The 17,791-nt window shown below is 32.6% G+C and overlaps 1 protein-coding gene across 3 annotated transcripts in view; it reads right to left on the reverse strand.

Annotated features, from left to right (window-relative positions):
* Positions 1 to 17,791, reverse strand: part of MACROD2 (mono-ADP ribosylhydrolase 2) — a 2,209,416-nt gene that overhangs the window by 991,320 nt on the left and 1,200,305 nt on the right. For all 3 annotated transcript variants that reach the window (XM_051975902.1, XM_051975903.1, XM_051975901.1), the window contains exon 6: positions 9,519 to 9,640. In XM_051975902.1, the coding sequence (XP_051831862.1) occupies positions 9,519 to 9,640 (122 nt within the window). The remainder of the gene's footprint in view (positions 1 to 9,518; positions 9,641 to 17,791) is intronic.

Genomic DNA, 17,791 nt, shown 5'->3' on the forward strand with positions numbered 1-17,791 from the left:
AAAAACTACTTTGATGAATTAGAAAAAATAACAACAAAGTTCATATGGAAAAACAAAAGGTCAAGAATTTCAAGGGAATTAATGAAAAAAAAATCAAATGAAGGTGGCCTAGCTGTACCAGATCTAAAATTATATTATAAAGCAGTAGTTACTAAAACTATCTGGTATTGGCTAAGAAATAGACTAGTTGATCAATGGAATAGGTTAGGTTCAAAGGACAAAACAGCCAATAACTTTAATAATATAGTGTTTGACAAACCCAAAGACACCAGTTTCTGGGATAAGAATGCATTATTTGACAAAAATTGCTGGGAAAATTGGAAATCAGTATGGCAGAAACTAGGCATTGACCCACACTTAACACCGTACACCAAGATAAGGTCAAAATGGGTTCATGACCTAGGCATAAAGAATGACATTATAAATAAATTGGAAGATCATAGGATAGTTTACCTGTCAGACCTGTGGAAGAGGGAGGAATTTATGACCAAAGAAGAACTAGAGATCACTATTGACCACAACATAGAAAATTTTGATTATATCAAATTGAAAAGTTTTTGTACAAACAAAACAAATGCAAACAATATTAGAAGGGAAACAATAAACTGGGAAAACATTTTTACAATCAAAGGTTCTGATAAAGGCCTCATTTCCAAAATATATAGAGAACTGACCCTAATCTATAAGAAATCAAACCATTCTCCAATTGATAAATGGTCAAAGGATATGAACAGACAATTCTCAGATGAAGAAATTGAAACTATTTATAGACATATGAAAATATGCTCCAAATCATTATTAATCAGAGAAATGCAAATTAAGACAACTCTGAGATACCACTACACACCTGTCAGATTGGCTAGAATGACAGGGAAAGATAATGGGGAATGTTGGAGGGGATGTGGGAAAACAGGGACACTGATACATTGTTGGTGGAATTGTGAACACATCCAGCCATTCTGGAGAGCAATTTGGAACTATGCTCAAAAAGTTATCAAGCTGTGCATACCCTTTGATCCATACCCTTTTCTACTGGGCTTATACCCCAAAGAGATACTAAAGAAGGGAAAGGGACCTATATGTGCCAAAATGTTTGTGGCAGCCCTGTTTGTAGTGGCTAGAAGCTGGAAAATGAAAGGATGTCCATCAATTGGAGAATGGTTGAGTAAATTGTGGTATATGAACGTTATGGAATATTATTGTTCTGTAAGGAACGACCAGCAGGATGAATACAGAGAGGACTGGCGAGACTTAATTGAACTGATGCTGAGTGAAATGAGCAGAACCAGGAGATCAATATATACCTCAACAATGATACTGTTTGAGGATGTATTCTGATGGAAGTGGACCTCTTTAATAAAGAGAGTCTTAATTGATCAAAGATGGACAGAAGCAGCTAAACCCAGAGAAAGAACACTGGAAATGAATATAAACTGCTTGCATTTATGTTTTTCCTCCCGGGTTATTTATACCTTCTGAATTCAATTCTCCCTGTGCAACAAGAAAACTGTTTGGTTCTGCACACATATATTATATCCAGGATATACTGCAACCCATTCAACATGTAAAGGACTCTTGCCATCTGGGGGGAAGAGGTGGAGGGAGGGAGGGGAAAAATCAGAACAGAAATGAATGCAAGGGATAATGCTGTAAAAAATTACCCTGGCATGCGTTCTATCAATAAAAAATTATTAAATTTAAAAAAAAAAAAAAAAAGAACATTAAAAAAAAAAAGAAAGAAAGAAATAGCTCATTGCCAAAGAGCAGATCTGGAAAATAGATCCAGAAGAGACAATTTAAAAATTATTGGCCTAGTAGAAAGCCGTAACTTAAAAAATGAGCCTGGATAGCATTCTACAAGAGAACATTAAGGAAAACTGCCCCCACATTCTAGAAATACTCATTTCATAAATACTCAGGTTAAGGGGGAAATCCTCTTTGAAAGAATCCATCCATCACTTCTGGAAAGAGATCCCACAAGAAAAACCCCAAGGAACATTGTTGTGAAACTCCAAAACTATAATCTCAAGGAAAAATACTGAAAGCTGCTAGACAAAAACAATTCAAATATCAAGGAGCAACAATCAGGTTACCCAGAATCTGGCAGCTTCTCAATAAAAGATTGGGAGGACCTGTAATACTATATTCTGGAAGGCAAAGGATTACAATCAAGAATTAATAACCCAGCGAGATTCAGTGTCATCTTTCAGGGGAGAAGAAGCAGTTTCAATGAAAATAAGAGATTTTCAATCATTTCTACTGAAAAAAACAGAACTAAACAAAAAATTGAATCTACTAATACAGGACTTAAGAGAACCATAGAAAGTTAAATGGGAAAAATACATATTATTTAAAGGTTAAGCTGTTTACATCCCTAGATGGGAAAAGGATATCTGAAACTCTTGAAAACTGTATCTGTCACTGCGGCAGACAAAGCGGGGCTTCATATGGACTGAGGTATGGCTGTTCATGAAATCTGATGTGATGACATTAAAAAAAAAAAAAAAAAAAACATTAAGGGGTAGGAAAATGTCTGCACCAGAAAAAGAGGAAAGGGGAAGTATAATGGGACAATTAGTTCATACCAAAAAGCTCAACAGACCTATTACAATCCAGAAAAAGAAGGGAAAAGGGTGAGCATTATCTGAAATTTGATCTCATCAGTTTTGGCTCTAAAAGGGAATAACTTAATCATTCAGTTTATTCAGTTGGATATAGAAATTTATCTAATCCTATAAAGAAGTAGGAGGAGAAAAAGGAAAAGAAAAGGGAGAAATAGGATAGAAGGGAGGACAGAAACACTAGGGAAAAAGGTAAGAGAAGGGGGAAGGGGTGAAAGAGATAAAGTAGTGGGTGGAGTGAGTTAAAAAAAAAACCACTAGTAAGAGAAGGGGGGAGGGATGATAGGAGATAAAATAGTGTGTAAGGTGGATTAAAAAAACACATGACTAGGTGAAGAGTGGAAAGAGAACAAAAATATACATGGGACAAAATAGGATGTAGGGAAATACAGAGTTGATAATCATAACTGTTAATATGAATGGAATGAACTCTCCCATAAAATGGACACAAATAGCAGAGTGGATTAAAAAACAGAATCCTACAATATGTTGTTTACAAGAAACACATTTGACACAGAGAGACAAATACAGAATAAAAGTAAAAGGCTGGAACAGAATTTATTATGCTTCAGCTGAAGTTTTTAAAAAAAAAGCAGGACTAGCAATTCTGATCTCAGTTAAAGCAAAAGTAGATCTTATTAAAAAAGATAAGGAAGGAAAGTACATCATGATGAAGGGTACCATAAATAATGAAGTAGTATCAATATTAAATGTGTATGCACCAAGTGGTAGAGCAGACAAATTTCTAAAGAAGATTTTAAGCCAGATACAGGAAGAAATAGACAGCAAAACTATCCTAGTGGGGGACCTCAACCTTCCTCTCTCGGAATCAGACAAATCTAACTACAAAATAAACAAGAAAGAAACTAGGGAGGTTAATAGGATCCTAGAAAACCTAAATATGATAGATCTCTGGAGAAAATTGAACAGGGACAGAAAGGAATGCACTTTTTTTCTTGGCAGTACATGGCACTTACACAAAAACTGATCATGTATTAGGGTATAAAAAACCTCACAATAAAATGTAGAAAGGCAGAAATAGTAAATGCTTTTTTTTTCAGGCCACAATGCAATAAAAATTATATTCAATAATGGGGCAGAGAAAGAGAGACTAAAATCCAATTGGAAATTATATAATCTAATTCTAAAGAATGAGTGGGTCAAACAATAAATCACAAAAACAATCCATACTTTCATCTAAGAAAAAGATAATAATAAAACAACATAACCAAAACCTATAGTCAAAGTAGTTCTTAGGGGAAATTTTATATCTCTAAATAGCTACATAAATAAAACAGAGAAGGAGGAGATCAACGAATTAGACATGCAACTAAAAAAGCTAGAAAAAGAACAAATTACCGCCTCCCCCCCCCCCCCCGCCAATTAAATACCCAATTAGAAATTTTGAAACTCCAAGGAGAGATTAATAAAAGAGAAACCAAAAAAACAAAACAAAACAACAACAACAACAACAAAAAAAAAACTATTGAACTAATAACCAAAAGAGTTGATTTAATGAAAAAAAATAACAAAATAAACTTTTGGTTAATTTGATCAGAAAAAGGGGGAAAAAAACAAATCAACAGCATCAAACTTGAACAGAGTGAACTTATCACCATTGAAAAAAGAAATTAAAACAATAATTAGCAGCTATTTTGCCCAACTCTGTGGCAGCAACTCTGACAATCTAACTTCATGTTTAATAATAATGAAATGTTCTAATTCAGATGTGTAAAAAATGCTAGCTGCAACACTCCTTAATGCAATTTGAATGTAATTTCAGAATTTAAATATAAAAAAATAAAAAATACAATAGGACATAGGTAATCTTATTATATATATATTTTTTTAATGAACACGTGGTCTGTAGATTTTAGTTTAGTGGCTTTGCTTCTATTTGGTTAGATAGCACAGTTCTACTTCCTAGCTTTCAGAAAAAAAAAAAAAAGTGAGCTTGGGGGTATCAAAACTAGATGTTGACCCTAGGTCATCTGACTTTTGAGCCAGAGCTCTTCACATCTTACTTATCATTCTATATCATTGTGAAAATCCATCAAGAATGTCCTCTTTCCTCGTTCATCTCTTCTGCTTTCTGGTTCACTGTGTATCAACTTCTTAAGGTCTTTTTCATCTTTGCTGGAATATCTCTTCCATGAAGAATTTACTGAGTTTGGGTTCAATGTCATCGAGTTTGGGATGACAATATAGATTTTCCTTAGACTACTTACATCTATTTTTATGCTGATTTACTAACACTTGTCACTGGCGCCCAAAATATAAATTCCTTGAAGAAGAAATAATATTTAATTGCCTTTATTTCAGCTGCAGTATCAAACACAGTATCTTGTGTATAGTATGATTTACAACAAATATTTGTTAAACAAATTATCTTTTTGATTTGTACAAATATCAAAGCTATAATATGTATACACACAATTTGGTGGGATTATAAATAGTTTAATAGCACATGAATGTTCACTCTGTAAATCATAGGCTCTATATTGGTAAATTAATTGCAATTTTTATTAGACAAATAAAACAGCTGATTAATTTTCTATTTTGCTTCTTAAGATGTTCACATTTGGCAAATATATAGTGCTTAAAAATGTCTTTACATAACTTATCTCATTTAAGCCTAACAACAACATAAAATAGTTATGATGATGATGATGATGGTAATGATTGGTAGCATGTTTATAGCACTTTAAAGTTTGCAAAGCAGTATAAACCTTAACTCATTTTATATGTTATAGGCATCACTATCCATACTTTACAGACAATAATTAATTAAGACTCAGAATGAGAATTGAACTCTGCTTTTCCTGGTTCCAGGTCAAGTGTTTTATTCATTATATCATGGATCCTCTCTTTAAATCTTTAAAGCAAAATATATGTCTTACTTTAAAAAAAAAGAAACACAAAGTAGAATATAAAACAACAATTCAAGGTTATTTACTCCATTGATGGAATAAAGGAAATGATTTAGGAATATGTTTTAGAGTAGGAAAAAAATCTCAATAACATCTTAAAATAAAAACACAGAATATTAGAGCTAGAAGGAGCCAGTGGCATCACCTAGGAAAAACTGAGGACCAGGAAAATTAAATGATTTGCCTAAAGTAATAAAACTAGCTTGTTCTAGAACTCTAACTCAGGTCTTCTGAATCTTAGTCCTCATGTTCTTTCTTATACTATGATGCATTTCTAGATCTTAGTGTTGATAGAAGGATATCATGAAATAACATTATTAATTATAACTGAAATTAACAATACTTCATTAAAGTTTACAAAATACTAACTCCTAATCTTTCTCTGGCATTGGTAATATGAATATTACTCTTCTGAGTTTATAAATGAGAACATAAAGACTGAGAAATGGAATGACTTCTTTAACTAACAGATATCAGAAGAAAACTTGAATCCAAATACCCTGAATCCAAGCCCAATAATTCTTTCTTTTCTATCGAGTTATTATCATATTTAAATTGATTCTGAAGGACAAAAAGCAACTCAAAAGTAGTTTTGTCATGATGTAATAATCAATGTCATTCAAATAAATCTATTCTTCTTTTATAACTAGGAATCATTAACCAAATACACAACTGGATACTGGTGAGAAAAGAACTTTTAATGATGGGGTAAATATCTTATTATTATTACTCATGTAGGGCTAGTATAGGATGCATTTCACCAAGTAGAAAACCATGTAAGAAGAATGAGAATTCTTGACTCATAATGTTTTAGACCAGTTAAATCAAAGTGACAGTTACCATCTACTCTAGGTCATTTATCTCAGCTTATTCATTGTATAGCATGGAACCCAATTTCATTTTCTACTTCATCATCTCTTTCTTGGATTGCTGTAATTTTCTCCTGGGTGTTATTTTCCTTTCACCTCCTCTTCTCCCCATTCTATGCCTCTCCTATTGTCAAAATAATTTCTCCAAAGTACAAGTCTGATTATGAATTCTACTGTTTTTCCTATTGTTCTTCAGGTACAATACAACTTTCTCATACTGCCATATAAAACACTTTAAAATCTTGCTGTAACCTACCTCTCTAGATTTTATGTATGACCCCTCAGTCCCATTAACTGATACCATATTCCAAATAAATGATTCCATTTTCTGTTCTTCAAACTCAATATTCCATTTTTGGTTTCTATAGCTTTGCCATATCTCCTACCTAGAACTCTCTCCTGCAAATTATTTCAGATTTTCTTCTCTGAGTTTCTTAGTAGAATGTACATTCCTTCACAAAGTTTTGCAAAGGTGAATGTTTAAAACTCTTTATGAATATGTTTTGAAAATAAAAAGCTTTAAAAAAAAGAATAGCTGAGTCATTCATAGTTTAAAAAAAAGAATGCAGAGTCTTTGAGGGGAAGAATGGATTATTTCTGCATTGCCAGAGAATAACCTGTTGTTTAGTTATTTTATCAATTGTGTCTAATCCATCATAAACCCATTTGGGATTTTTTTTTGGCAAAGATACTGAAGTGGTTTTCTATTTCTTCCGCTAGCTCATTTTGAGATTGGGGAAATGGAGGCAAACAGGGTTAAGTGACTTGCCCAGGATCATATGGCTAGAGAGTATCTGAGGTTCAATTTGAATTCAAGAAGTTAAATTTTTCTAACTCCAGACCTGGCACTCTATCCAGTGAGCCACCTAGCTGCCTAACCAGAGATTAATTGTTTCTAAAGCATAATGAGGCACATGAAAAAATTAAATTGTTGCCACATTTCCCATCTCTGTGAGTGGTTTTCTACTTTAACTATGTGGAAAAAGTAGTAATTGGTCACTGTCTGCAAAGTCCATTAGTGTCCTGTTTACTCTTTCTTTCTAAACATAAACCGTTAAAGGAGATGTGAAATCAGACTGAACCTGTCTATGATGTACAAGATCCCTCAGGGGTATCCGCATCCCCCAACGTGAGGTCACTTATCATGTGCTTTCACAGCTTGTCTTTTTGGAACATTTGCAATCCATGACACAAAGGTTGATGTTATGCCAATAGCAATGATTATTTTGGGTAAGTTTCTACCTCATACACAAGGCTGTTCATTTTGCCCTTTAAATTGAACAGACCTATTTATTCTATCCCAATTCTCTGATATCCTCTTGTCTTTTCATGGTGTTTAAAAACTAATTGCCAGTGGTGGAGTGAATTCATTAGCTAATTCTCTTAAGGCCGTGAGATCCACATTAGGCAGACTTGGAGATTTGTGTATATCTCCATCTTTCCAAGTATTTCAGCCTTTTGCTTTTTAGTCAATAGCCCATATTGACAATACCTTAATTACTTCTGGGGTGCACACACCTCTTTTCATTTTCTGTGTTTTCTTGGGGAGGACCAATTTACCCATTGGATCAGTGGTTCAGTCATTTGGAGTCATTTCTCTTTTCTCTGTGAACTGCAGCTCTCTGGGGTTTATTTTTCCCTTTAGACTGAGGATAAATTATAATTATATAAATTGATCCCTTTGAAAAGAGTAAATTGGAAAAGCCAGATGGTGAAACTGAAAATCCAGGTATTTTTGTAGTAATAATCCAAACGTAAAAATGATCTTTATAATTGATTTATACAAAGTTTTCATATTTTTAGACAAGGAATTTGAAAAATATAACAAGATTACTTTGGAAAATTCACTTTTAAATGAAAATCACCTATATAGAGTACAATGTTCATCAAACTTGTGACTTCAACAGAAACTTCTGGCTTGGTTTCAAGTTTATAAGACCAAGGAACAATAATAATCCTTACAATACAAGTAAAAAAAAAATTTGGCTCTGAATTTTTAAGTAATCTAAACTTTTTTAAAACCAGTTACCTAAATCTAAAAAATTAAGCATATAGGGATCTTTTTGTTCTTCAGTTTTATCAAGGATATAATTGTTACATTCAGGTTCTGGCCAAAACAACTTCTTGTAAGATTAGATCAACTCTAATTACTTAGCAGTTAGTAAGGATTCCAACATATAATCTATATGAAATAATTTAAGGTGTTTGTGAATTATACAATCATTTTTTATAATGCTCCCTTCCCAGTAATATTTTGAAACAAAATGGATAGTTGGGCATTGGACAGGGTATTAAGTAAAATCATATATAATTTCTCCCCAAGAGGCATTTTTTAGAACTGGTGACATCCATCTAACAAGTCAGTTAGGACTGATCCTTGCCTAGGAAGCTACATAGAATCACTCAATGTTTTTTCAGCTCTCAACACTCTGAGAACCTGCTGGACCATGAGAGGACTAGGGCTTTTACTTAACTACAGTAACTAAAACTATAAATTACCAATTTAACATTTAAAAAAACAGAATTGGGGCTGATTTTTCTTTAAGTGAATTCGAACAAATGGACCAAAAAATAGCATAGTAAAAGGAAAAAACCACAAGATTTGGAATCAGAAGACCTGGATCCAAATCCTTTCTCTGTCCATTACAACTTGTGTGATCTTATGAAAGACATATAAATTCTATTGGTCTTAGGTTATCAGTAAAATGAGAGGCTAGACTCAACAAGCTCTGAAATCCTTTTAAGCTTTAAGCCATGAATTGTTTAATGTATCTACAAGAGAAAGGCTAGATAAGAAATACTTTCTCTTTAATTCTTTTCTTTCTTATCCTTTTCATTAGCAGTCTGTATTTCTTCATATTTTCTGTTCAAAAGTTGTCAAAGAGGAAAGAGAAATTTCTTACTACTCATAATTATTGTCATATTCATGTCATATAAACTTTTTGAAATACATTAGGAAGAAGTATTAATGACCTACTGAAATCCTTAAAATTATTTGCTGGAATTTTTGGAAATAGGTTTATATCATCTTTTTTTATGAAATCTGTTTTCAAATGACAGAGATTAACAGTAAGAAAAATATAATGTATTGTACTTACAATTGATCTGATGTTATTTTCTTTTGCCAACTTCAGAGAAGATTTGTAGCAATTTGCAAGGTCTTCTTTATGGGAATCATTGATGTGACCCCTGGCTATGGGTCCCACAGTGTGGATGACATCTGTGAATGGACAAGTGAAAAAAAAGTTACACATAATCTTTCGGGTAGATTTTTTTTTTCTTGATGTCCAGAAACAAGCAAAGTAAGAACTATAAAAGATGACCAAGTTTCCATTGTAAGAGATTTGTGATAGCAAAGTCTGCAACATAATTCCCCATGTAGGGGATAATTATGAAAATGAATCCACCATTACTAAAATGTACCATGGCTATTGGTCAGACACAAATGAAATCTATCATAAGAGGTACATAATTGGTACCCTAAATGAAAAAAATCATCTGTGGGAGATAAACTAAGATAAAATTAGCTACAAAAGGAGAATGTAGAATTAACATGGAAAGGCTGCCAAAGCCAGACATCATAATTTTTCATCTTAATTAGGCTACAGTTACATTGTATGCAAATTATTTTTATAAACATTTTTGCCAATAGGCAGTAATTTATTTAAATATCCTAAAAGGATTTGTGTATTAGAAATGGGATAAAAGAAATCCTCAAAGATATATAGTAATAGAAAGGAAAAGAGTCAGTCATTTGGTGAGAGTGAGAAATAACAGGCCAAATATTGAACCGGAAGTCCCAAAAATTTTAAAAGAATCAAAAAAAGGACTTGAACAGACAAGATGGTCCTATAGAGGAACATGAACAAGAATTACATTGGATAATTTGCAATCTGTATTAGTACAATGAATACTCATGCCAATGAATTTACAGATCCATAAAAGTGTCAAAGAAAAGTAATTTCTGTCTTCAATTTTAAAAAAGTCCTCTCTGTGAAGAATAATTTTTCATATATTCTAAATGTCCTCTATAACTTTGTAATAAGTTAATAACTTAGAATATTTCTTGTTCCTTACATTTTGTCCATTTTTAACTAAACTTAATTTAACAAAACTTTGTTGAGTAACTACAAAAAATTATTCTAAAATTCAGGCCACAAAAATGAAAAAAAATTATATGGTTCTCAAATTCAAGGAATATATAATCTATTAAAGCATAAGACATATAAATAAATATATGTGATTCCAATAAGAAATTTAAGTCTGAAAGATGAAGAAAACTGCTATGAGAAAATTTACCCTTTATCATCATTTAAAAAAAAAAAGATCCATTAGCTTCTAATGGCATTTAGAATGACGATTCACATTATTTTTGAGGACAAATAGATCTATGTTGTCTTTTCTAAAATGCCATAATATAAGCAGATATTAAAATGGAAAGAATGGGAAAATTGGACAGTTTTTTTTTTTAAGCCAAGTTACTCAAAAGAGTCTTCTATGTCCAACTTTAAAACCCCAACATTAATTAGGATTAACACACTTCAATAATGTTACACATTGTTTGTCAATAAAATCTAAGCTTATTTTGGCTTGTCGACAACACAATATAAAATGGTTATTGGCACATTGTGGATGAGTAGGTGGTCAAATTCTTGTATACTACATCATTCATAATTCATTCAGAATAATTCACATTGGGTGAAAGAAGGTACTCGATAAAAATCAAAAAATGAGTCTACATTGGAGAAAAAAAAAGAACCTTGATAGTTCAAATTGGCAAACAGAATTTGGATGGGATGAAATTAATCACTAAACTTTTAGCAGATTTCAAGAACGTGTTGCCAAATAGACACTTTGTCTGAAGCTGTCAAGACTACTGTACGGTACCTCGAGAAAAGCCCCATCCTGAGGTTTCAAGCACTAAATCTGAAACAGGCATTCAAATACTTTGTCAGATGACACTGGAGATGACAACTTGTGATCAAAACAGGTAGAAATTTTTCACCAATGACTTCACACAGATGTTATTTTACATATATATTTGGCAGTTTAATAAAATGAGAACTGTTATAGTTTGGGAGAAAAAGGAAGTAATGTTTCTTATGTTAGGTGATAATCATTTAAAAAAACTAAACAAAATTAGATTATTTTACCTTAAGATAATGCTAACAATGAGCAAGGAATTGAGAGATTTAAATTGTGGGAATTGCTCAGTTCCCAGCCTAGTGCTTTTTTAATGAACAATTTTAAACTGAGGACTTGATAGCCCTTAAAATTACTATGAACATAGGCAATCTAGTAGAAGGAGAGGACTCAGGTTTGAGTTCTGGTTCTGATAATTATATTCCCTAAGCCTCAATGTTCTGATCTGCAAAATGGAAACAATGCAAGTGTTTGTATTAGTTATCCTCGTTGTGAATAAAGTACTTTGTAAACTATAAAATACTATAGAAATGTGCTATTGGTTTTTTTTTTTTTCCATAAAAAATTGATGAATTGTACTAGCTTTTTTCCTTTGGTTCTATTATCTTTATGTTGACACGGTTTGTGTAATCATTAAAGCAATTGATAATAATAACAACAAATGAACTGAGTACAGATAGCTGGATGGATTAGAAAAGAAACTAGGAATTATATGAACTCAATAATCTCCAAGAGTTTTTTTTTTTTAATTTTGATTTGTTTGCAGCTGAAGGTAGGAGTTGTATATTTTACTTTGTCTAATAATCTCTACAAACATCTATCATTTGGAAGCTATTATCTTGTTTTCTTAATTTTATCAATACAAAAAACACAAATATATAGTGGTTCTCCTTCACAATATCACTATTTAGGCTATGTCATATCTACATAGCACATTAGAGATTTTTAAACCATTATTAAGAAGTAATGTGGGGAAGAAGGTAGTATAAAAATAATTGCTGAAAAATATTTAGATAAAAGATAAACATGTTTCTTGTGAATGAATTATCAAAATGGTTCACTAATAATTCAAGCTAGGCAAAATTACTTCTTGAAATTATATACTTATATAAATATTTGTATGTATACATATCTATGTTATATGAGTATGTATACATACATATATAATCCTTATTTCATTTTATGTGTATAGATACTTAGAGTAAATTATCTGGGGTTGAATACAATGAATATGTAATTCAGATTTTGTTTCTTCTGTGAAAAAGGAAATTATCATCTAAAGTATATTATTCAAAAAGCTGTTATGAGAATCTAATGATATATGCATGCAGAATGTTTTGTAAATTTTAAAAAGATTATATAAAAGTGAGTTGTTATTTTCTCATCAAAAAATTGCATTTTTTAAAAAATTTATTCTTTCAAAAAATCAAGTGCTAAAAATAAAACAAGACAAAAAACAAATAAACAAACAACAACAAACCCCAAAGATCCTAATGACTATCTCTTGACACATTGTGGTATAGTAGTGGACAGGAAATTGGACTTAATGAAGATCTGACTTCAAATTATTCAAACTTTGTAGTTTGTGACTCTGGACTAGATACTGAATGTCATTTACCTTATCTGTAAAATGGGGCTAATAATAGCTCCTACATTACAAAACTGTTGTATCAAATCAGATAATAAAACTTTTTACAAGCCCAAAAATGCTATGGAAAAAAATGAAGTATTGTATTTTTTGTCCAGTTTTCATATTCTAGGGGAAATGGAGACTCAGAGAGAGGGGACCAATTTGACCATTATCACATAGCCAGCTAATGTGATACTGATCTTGCTCCAAGTCATTTCAACTTTAACATTCAATGTTTCAGCACCCTTTTTTGGTACAAGTCCACGTCCTCTAAGATGATTTGGTTGTTCAGTGGTTTCAGTCATATCTGACTCTTTTTTGGCGTCTTTTTGATTTTTTTATTTTTGGCAAAGATACTGGAGTCCTATGTTATTTCTTTCTCCAGCTCATTTTACAGATGAGAAAATTGATACATGAAGGGTTAAGTGCCTTGCCCAGGGTCACACAGTTATTAATTATCTTGAGGCTACATTTTCACTCACATCTTCCTGATTCAAGGCCCTACACTCTACCCACTATATCACCAAGCCACTCTTTAAGATTGCTATCAAGTAAAAATAATTTAGAAGCAACTCAAGGAAGGACTCCCTGACCAGGATAAGATGCCTGCTTCAGCTGTTGGAAAATAGATAGCTGTTACTTTAACTCAACTAAATTTGTTTTCCTGTTTTCCATTTTCTAAACAATTCAACTCGATTGCATTTTAAATGCCTGCATTATTTTCATTCCAATTATATAATTCTCCCCTGAGGTCCTCCATAGCTGCTTCTTTATGCTGTGGAGGCTCTCAAAGACAATGCCTGTGCTAATGATGACACGTCCTATCAAGTTCCAGAGCCCAGGTGCAAACCTGGAAAATGGTTGTATGTCTAATCCTAGGACTAGTGTAGTTTGGAATGGCTTATTCATCACCAGCAGACTAGACCCCAGCTGCGGAGCTGTAGTGTGATGCAAGGAGTGCTGGAACACTGATTTAAGGACTGTTCAGTGAGGAATTTGTACACATGCAGATTGGCATCTTCATATATTTTGTTAGACTTGTCCAGGTTACTAAAAGTTTAAGTAACTTTTCAAGATTCAAACAGCCAGTAAGTATGTGGCAGAGGCGGGACTTGGACCCATCTTCTCCTGACTCCATGACTAGCTCCCATACAGGACTACAGGCAAACAGGTTTATTAATTTTATATTGAAGATCAGCTGATTGATGTAATGGACCTGGGTCTACAGTCAGGAAGACAAGTTCAAATCCAGCCTCAGATATTTACTGTGTGACTCTGGGCAAGTCACTTAACATTGTTTACCTCGGTTTACTTATTTGTAAAATGAGCTAAAAAGGCAACTGCAAACCACTTCATTATTTTTGCCAAGAAAACCCTAAAAAAATCTGACTCGAAGTTGTATTTTATATACAAAGATGATATTATTGACCTGTCATAAATAGGAAATATATTTTAAGGATTGATTTTTCTAGAAGCATGTGTATGTTGGGGGTGAAAGGGGTTACAATGTCATTTATCCTCCTTTGAGCAGACCTCTTGTGGATTCAATGGCATTAGATTTGTGAGGTAGCTGGGCTGTGATTAAAGTACAAGTATCACTGTGGTACATATGACTCTGCTTAATCATTATTTGTAAGAGAATACCACCACTTGTACATCCTTGAAAAAATATATAAAATAACTTTATTTAGGAATTATAATAGGGAGCATTTATTTGAACTTTAAGGTTTACAAAGTGCTTGACATGTGTTAATTCATTTGAACAATATTTTCTTATACATTTTCATTTTTTACTTAAATGCCCAACATAATACACAGTCTCTTCATCAAACATTTCTTGGCTTGCTATTTGTAGGAATAAGCAAAAGGATTTACGAACTTAATGATAAAGGGAACTTCAAATAATGGAGTTCAAGAACATGTATTTTAGTCTTTTTGTGACTAAATGTATAAGGACTCTTGGCAGGATTCTTTTTTTCACCTTCACTAGATCAATTAACACAAAACTAAGCACAGACCTTCCTCACAAGTATTAGGATCTAAATCATTGATTATTGGGCTATTGAATTGAAACACTCAGAAATATTTCACAATTAGCATTATTTTAGCTTAATATCTATACATTTTACTATAAGTATTCTCACAATTTAAATCTTACTTCAACACTCAGCTTGTGTTAAGCTTTTCCAGACCACATTAGTTCACAAACATTTTTTCCTCTTTGAATGCTTATAAAATCATTGTCCATACAACTTATTTAGCACAAAGCATTAATTGCTCTCACTACGTAAGAGGTAACATGCCATATGAAATCAAGAACTCAGGAAGATGAAGGCTCAAATTTTTCTTGTCACACATCACTTACATCATTATGGGCAAGTCAGCTATGGGTACATGATGTCCCAAGAAACTGTCTAAGGGGCTGTTTAAAACTAGTTATTAATCTGAATCCATGGTGGGAATAACTATGCTGAGAGTTAGCTGTAATGAAATCGCACGTCATCTGCCCTATGTTCTCCAAATATATTACTATGGATTGTGATTATGTTTTCCTATTGATGTGTTTTATTCCCTTTGATCCCCAGTCCTCACCATAGAGCCTCACACAAGATAGCTCAGAGGTATAACAATCTTGGGTGGGGAGTCAGGAAGAGCTGAGTTCAAATTTCACCCTTACATGACCTCTCAAGTTACTTAACCTCTGCCTCTATAACTATAATTCCTCAACTATAAAATGGGAAAAATTTTATTAAAAATAATAATAGCACCAGTTTCCCTGAGTTGCCATGAAAATCAATGATAGAAGATATTTGAAAAAATGCCAAGATATATCATAGTACATACTCAGTGCTATATAAATGTTAGCTATCATCATCATTACCATAACATAAGATACTTAATCAATATTTATATAATAATAAGTAAAAGTGAATTTTTATTAATTTTTGTACTGTAAAAATCTCCTTCTATTTATATAGAAAATCTGAATAAAAACCCTTAAGTAGAGTTCCTCAGGAAACTATTTTTGTATTAATCTCTTCTACATTTCAATCACTTATTTGAAGACAAAAATAGCACTGTTTTCCCTTTTTCCCCTTTCTATCTTATTTTATTTTTAAATAATAATAATAATAATAGCATTTTATTTTTCCAAATAACATGCAAAGATAGTTTTCAACATTCACCTTTGTAAAATCTTGTGCTCACTTTTTCCTCCCTCCTCCTCCCCTCCCCTAGAGAGCAAGTAATTCGCTATGAGTTAAACAAGTACAATTTTTCTAAACATATTTTTATATTTGTTATGCTGCACAAGAAAAATCAGATCAAAAGGGGAAAAACATGAGAAAAAACAAGCAAACAAACATACCACTGCCACTAAAAAAAAGTGAAAATACTATGCTTTGATCCACATTCAATCTCCATAGTTCTCTCCCTGGATGTGCAGAGGGCTCTCTCCGTCACAAGCTTATTGGAACTGCCTTGAATCACCTCATTGTTGAAAAGAGCCATGTACACCAGAACTGATCATCACATAACCTTGTTGTTGCTGTGTACAATATTCTCTTGGTTCTACTCACTTCACTTAGCACCAGTTTACATAAGTCTTTCCAGGCCTGCTCATATAGAACAATAATATTCCATTGCATTCAGTTATTCTCCAACTCATGCGTCATCCAGTTTCTGGCCACTACAAAAAGGGCTGCCACAAACATTTTTGCACACAAAGTCCTTTTCCCTTTTTTATGATCTCTTTGGGATACAGACCCAATACAGACACTGCTGGATCAAAGGGTATGCACAGTGTGATTGATAGCCCTTTGAGCATAGTTCCAAATTGCTCTCCAGAATGGTTGGATCACTCCACAACTTCACCAACAATGTATTAGTGTCCCAGTTGTCCCATAGCCCTTCCGACATATATCAATAGCTTTTCCTGTTATCTTAGCCAGTATGGGGGATGTGAAGTGTTACCTCAGAGTAATCTTACTTTTCATTTTTCTAATCAATAGAGATTTAGAGCATTTTTTTTTCATATGACTAGAAATAGCTTTAATTTCTTCATCTGAAAATTACCTGTTCATATCCTTTGACCATTTATCAACTTGGGAATGGCTTGTAGTATTTAAGTCAATTCTCTATATATTTTAGAAATGAGGCCTTTATCAGAAACACTGGATATAAAAAAAGGCACTTTTTCCAAATGTGCAGAGGACATGTAGCATGGGGGTAAATGGTCACTTTCTAAATAACATCAAGATTCAAAAAGGTTTTGATAGATTGAAATCATGGACTAAATCAAGGAAGAGGAAAGTCAAACAGAATAAATGTAAAATGTAGCATATAGTCTACGTTGGTTCCCTTTCTTATATGTGTACGTATGCTTTTTATCAGCATATACATACATGTAATATAGATGCAAGAATATATATATATATATATTTAAACGCAAACTTAATAGATATGTTTATATATACACACACATATAAAAACATATACTTATATACTAGGCCCAAGTACAAGAAGGGAAAAAATTAGCTAACGAGACAACATTCAAACATTTATGTTTAAACAAGATAAATATACAGCATATATTGAATAATTACAAATAAAAAAATAATATTACCAAGACCTAGGCAAAGCTTCCTGAAGAAAGTGATATTTAACTGAGACTCTAAGGAATCTAGAGAAGCCAGAAGACAGAGGTTATTAAGGAGAGAACTGCCCGCCTGGGTTCCAGCCAATAAAAATGCACAGTCAGCAGATGAAATGAGTTATGCAAAAACCAGCAAGGATGCCAGAGTCACTTAATTATAGACT

The sequence above is a fragment of the Antechinus flavipes genome, chromosome 2, assembly GCF_016432865.1.
Source record: "Antechinus flavipes isolate AdamAnt ecotype Samford, QLD, Australia chromosome 2, AdamAnt_v2, whole genome shotgun sequence".
Classification (NCBI taxonomy): domain Eukaryota; kingdom Metazoa; phylum Chordata; class Mammalia; order Dasyuromorphia; family Dasyuridae; genus Antechinus; species Antechinus flavipes.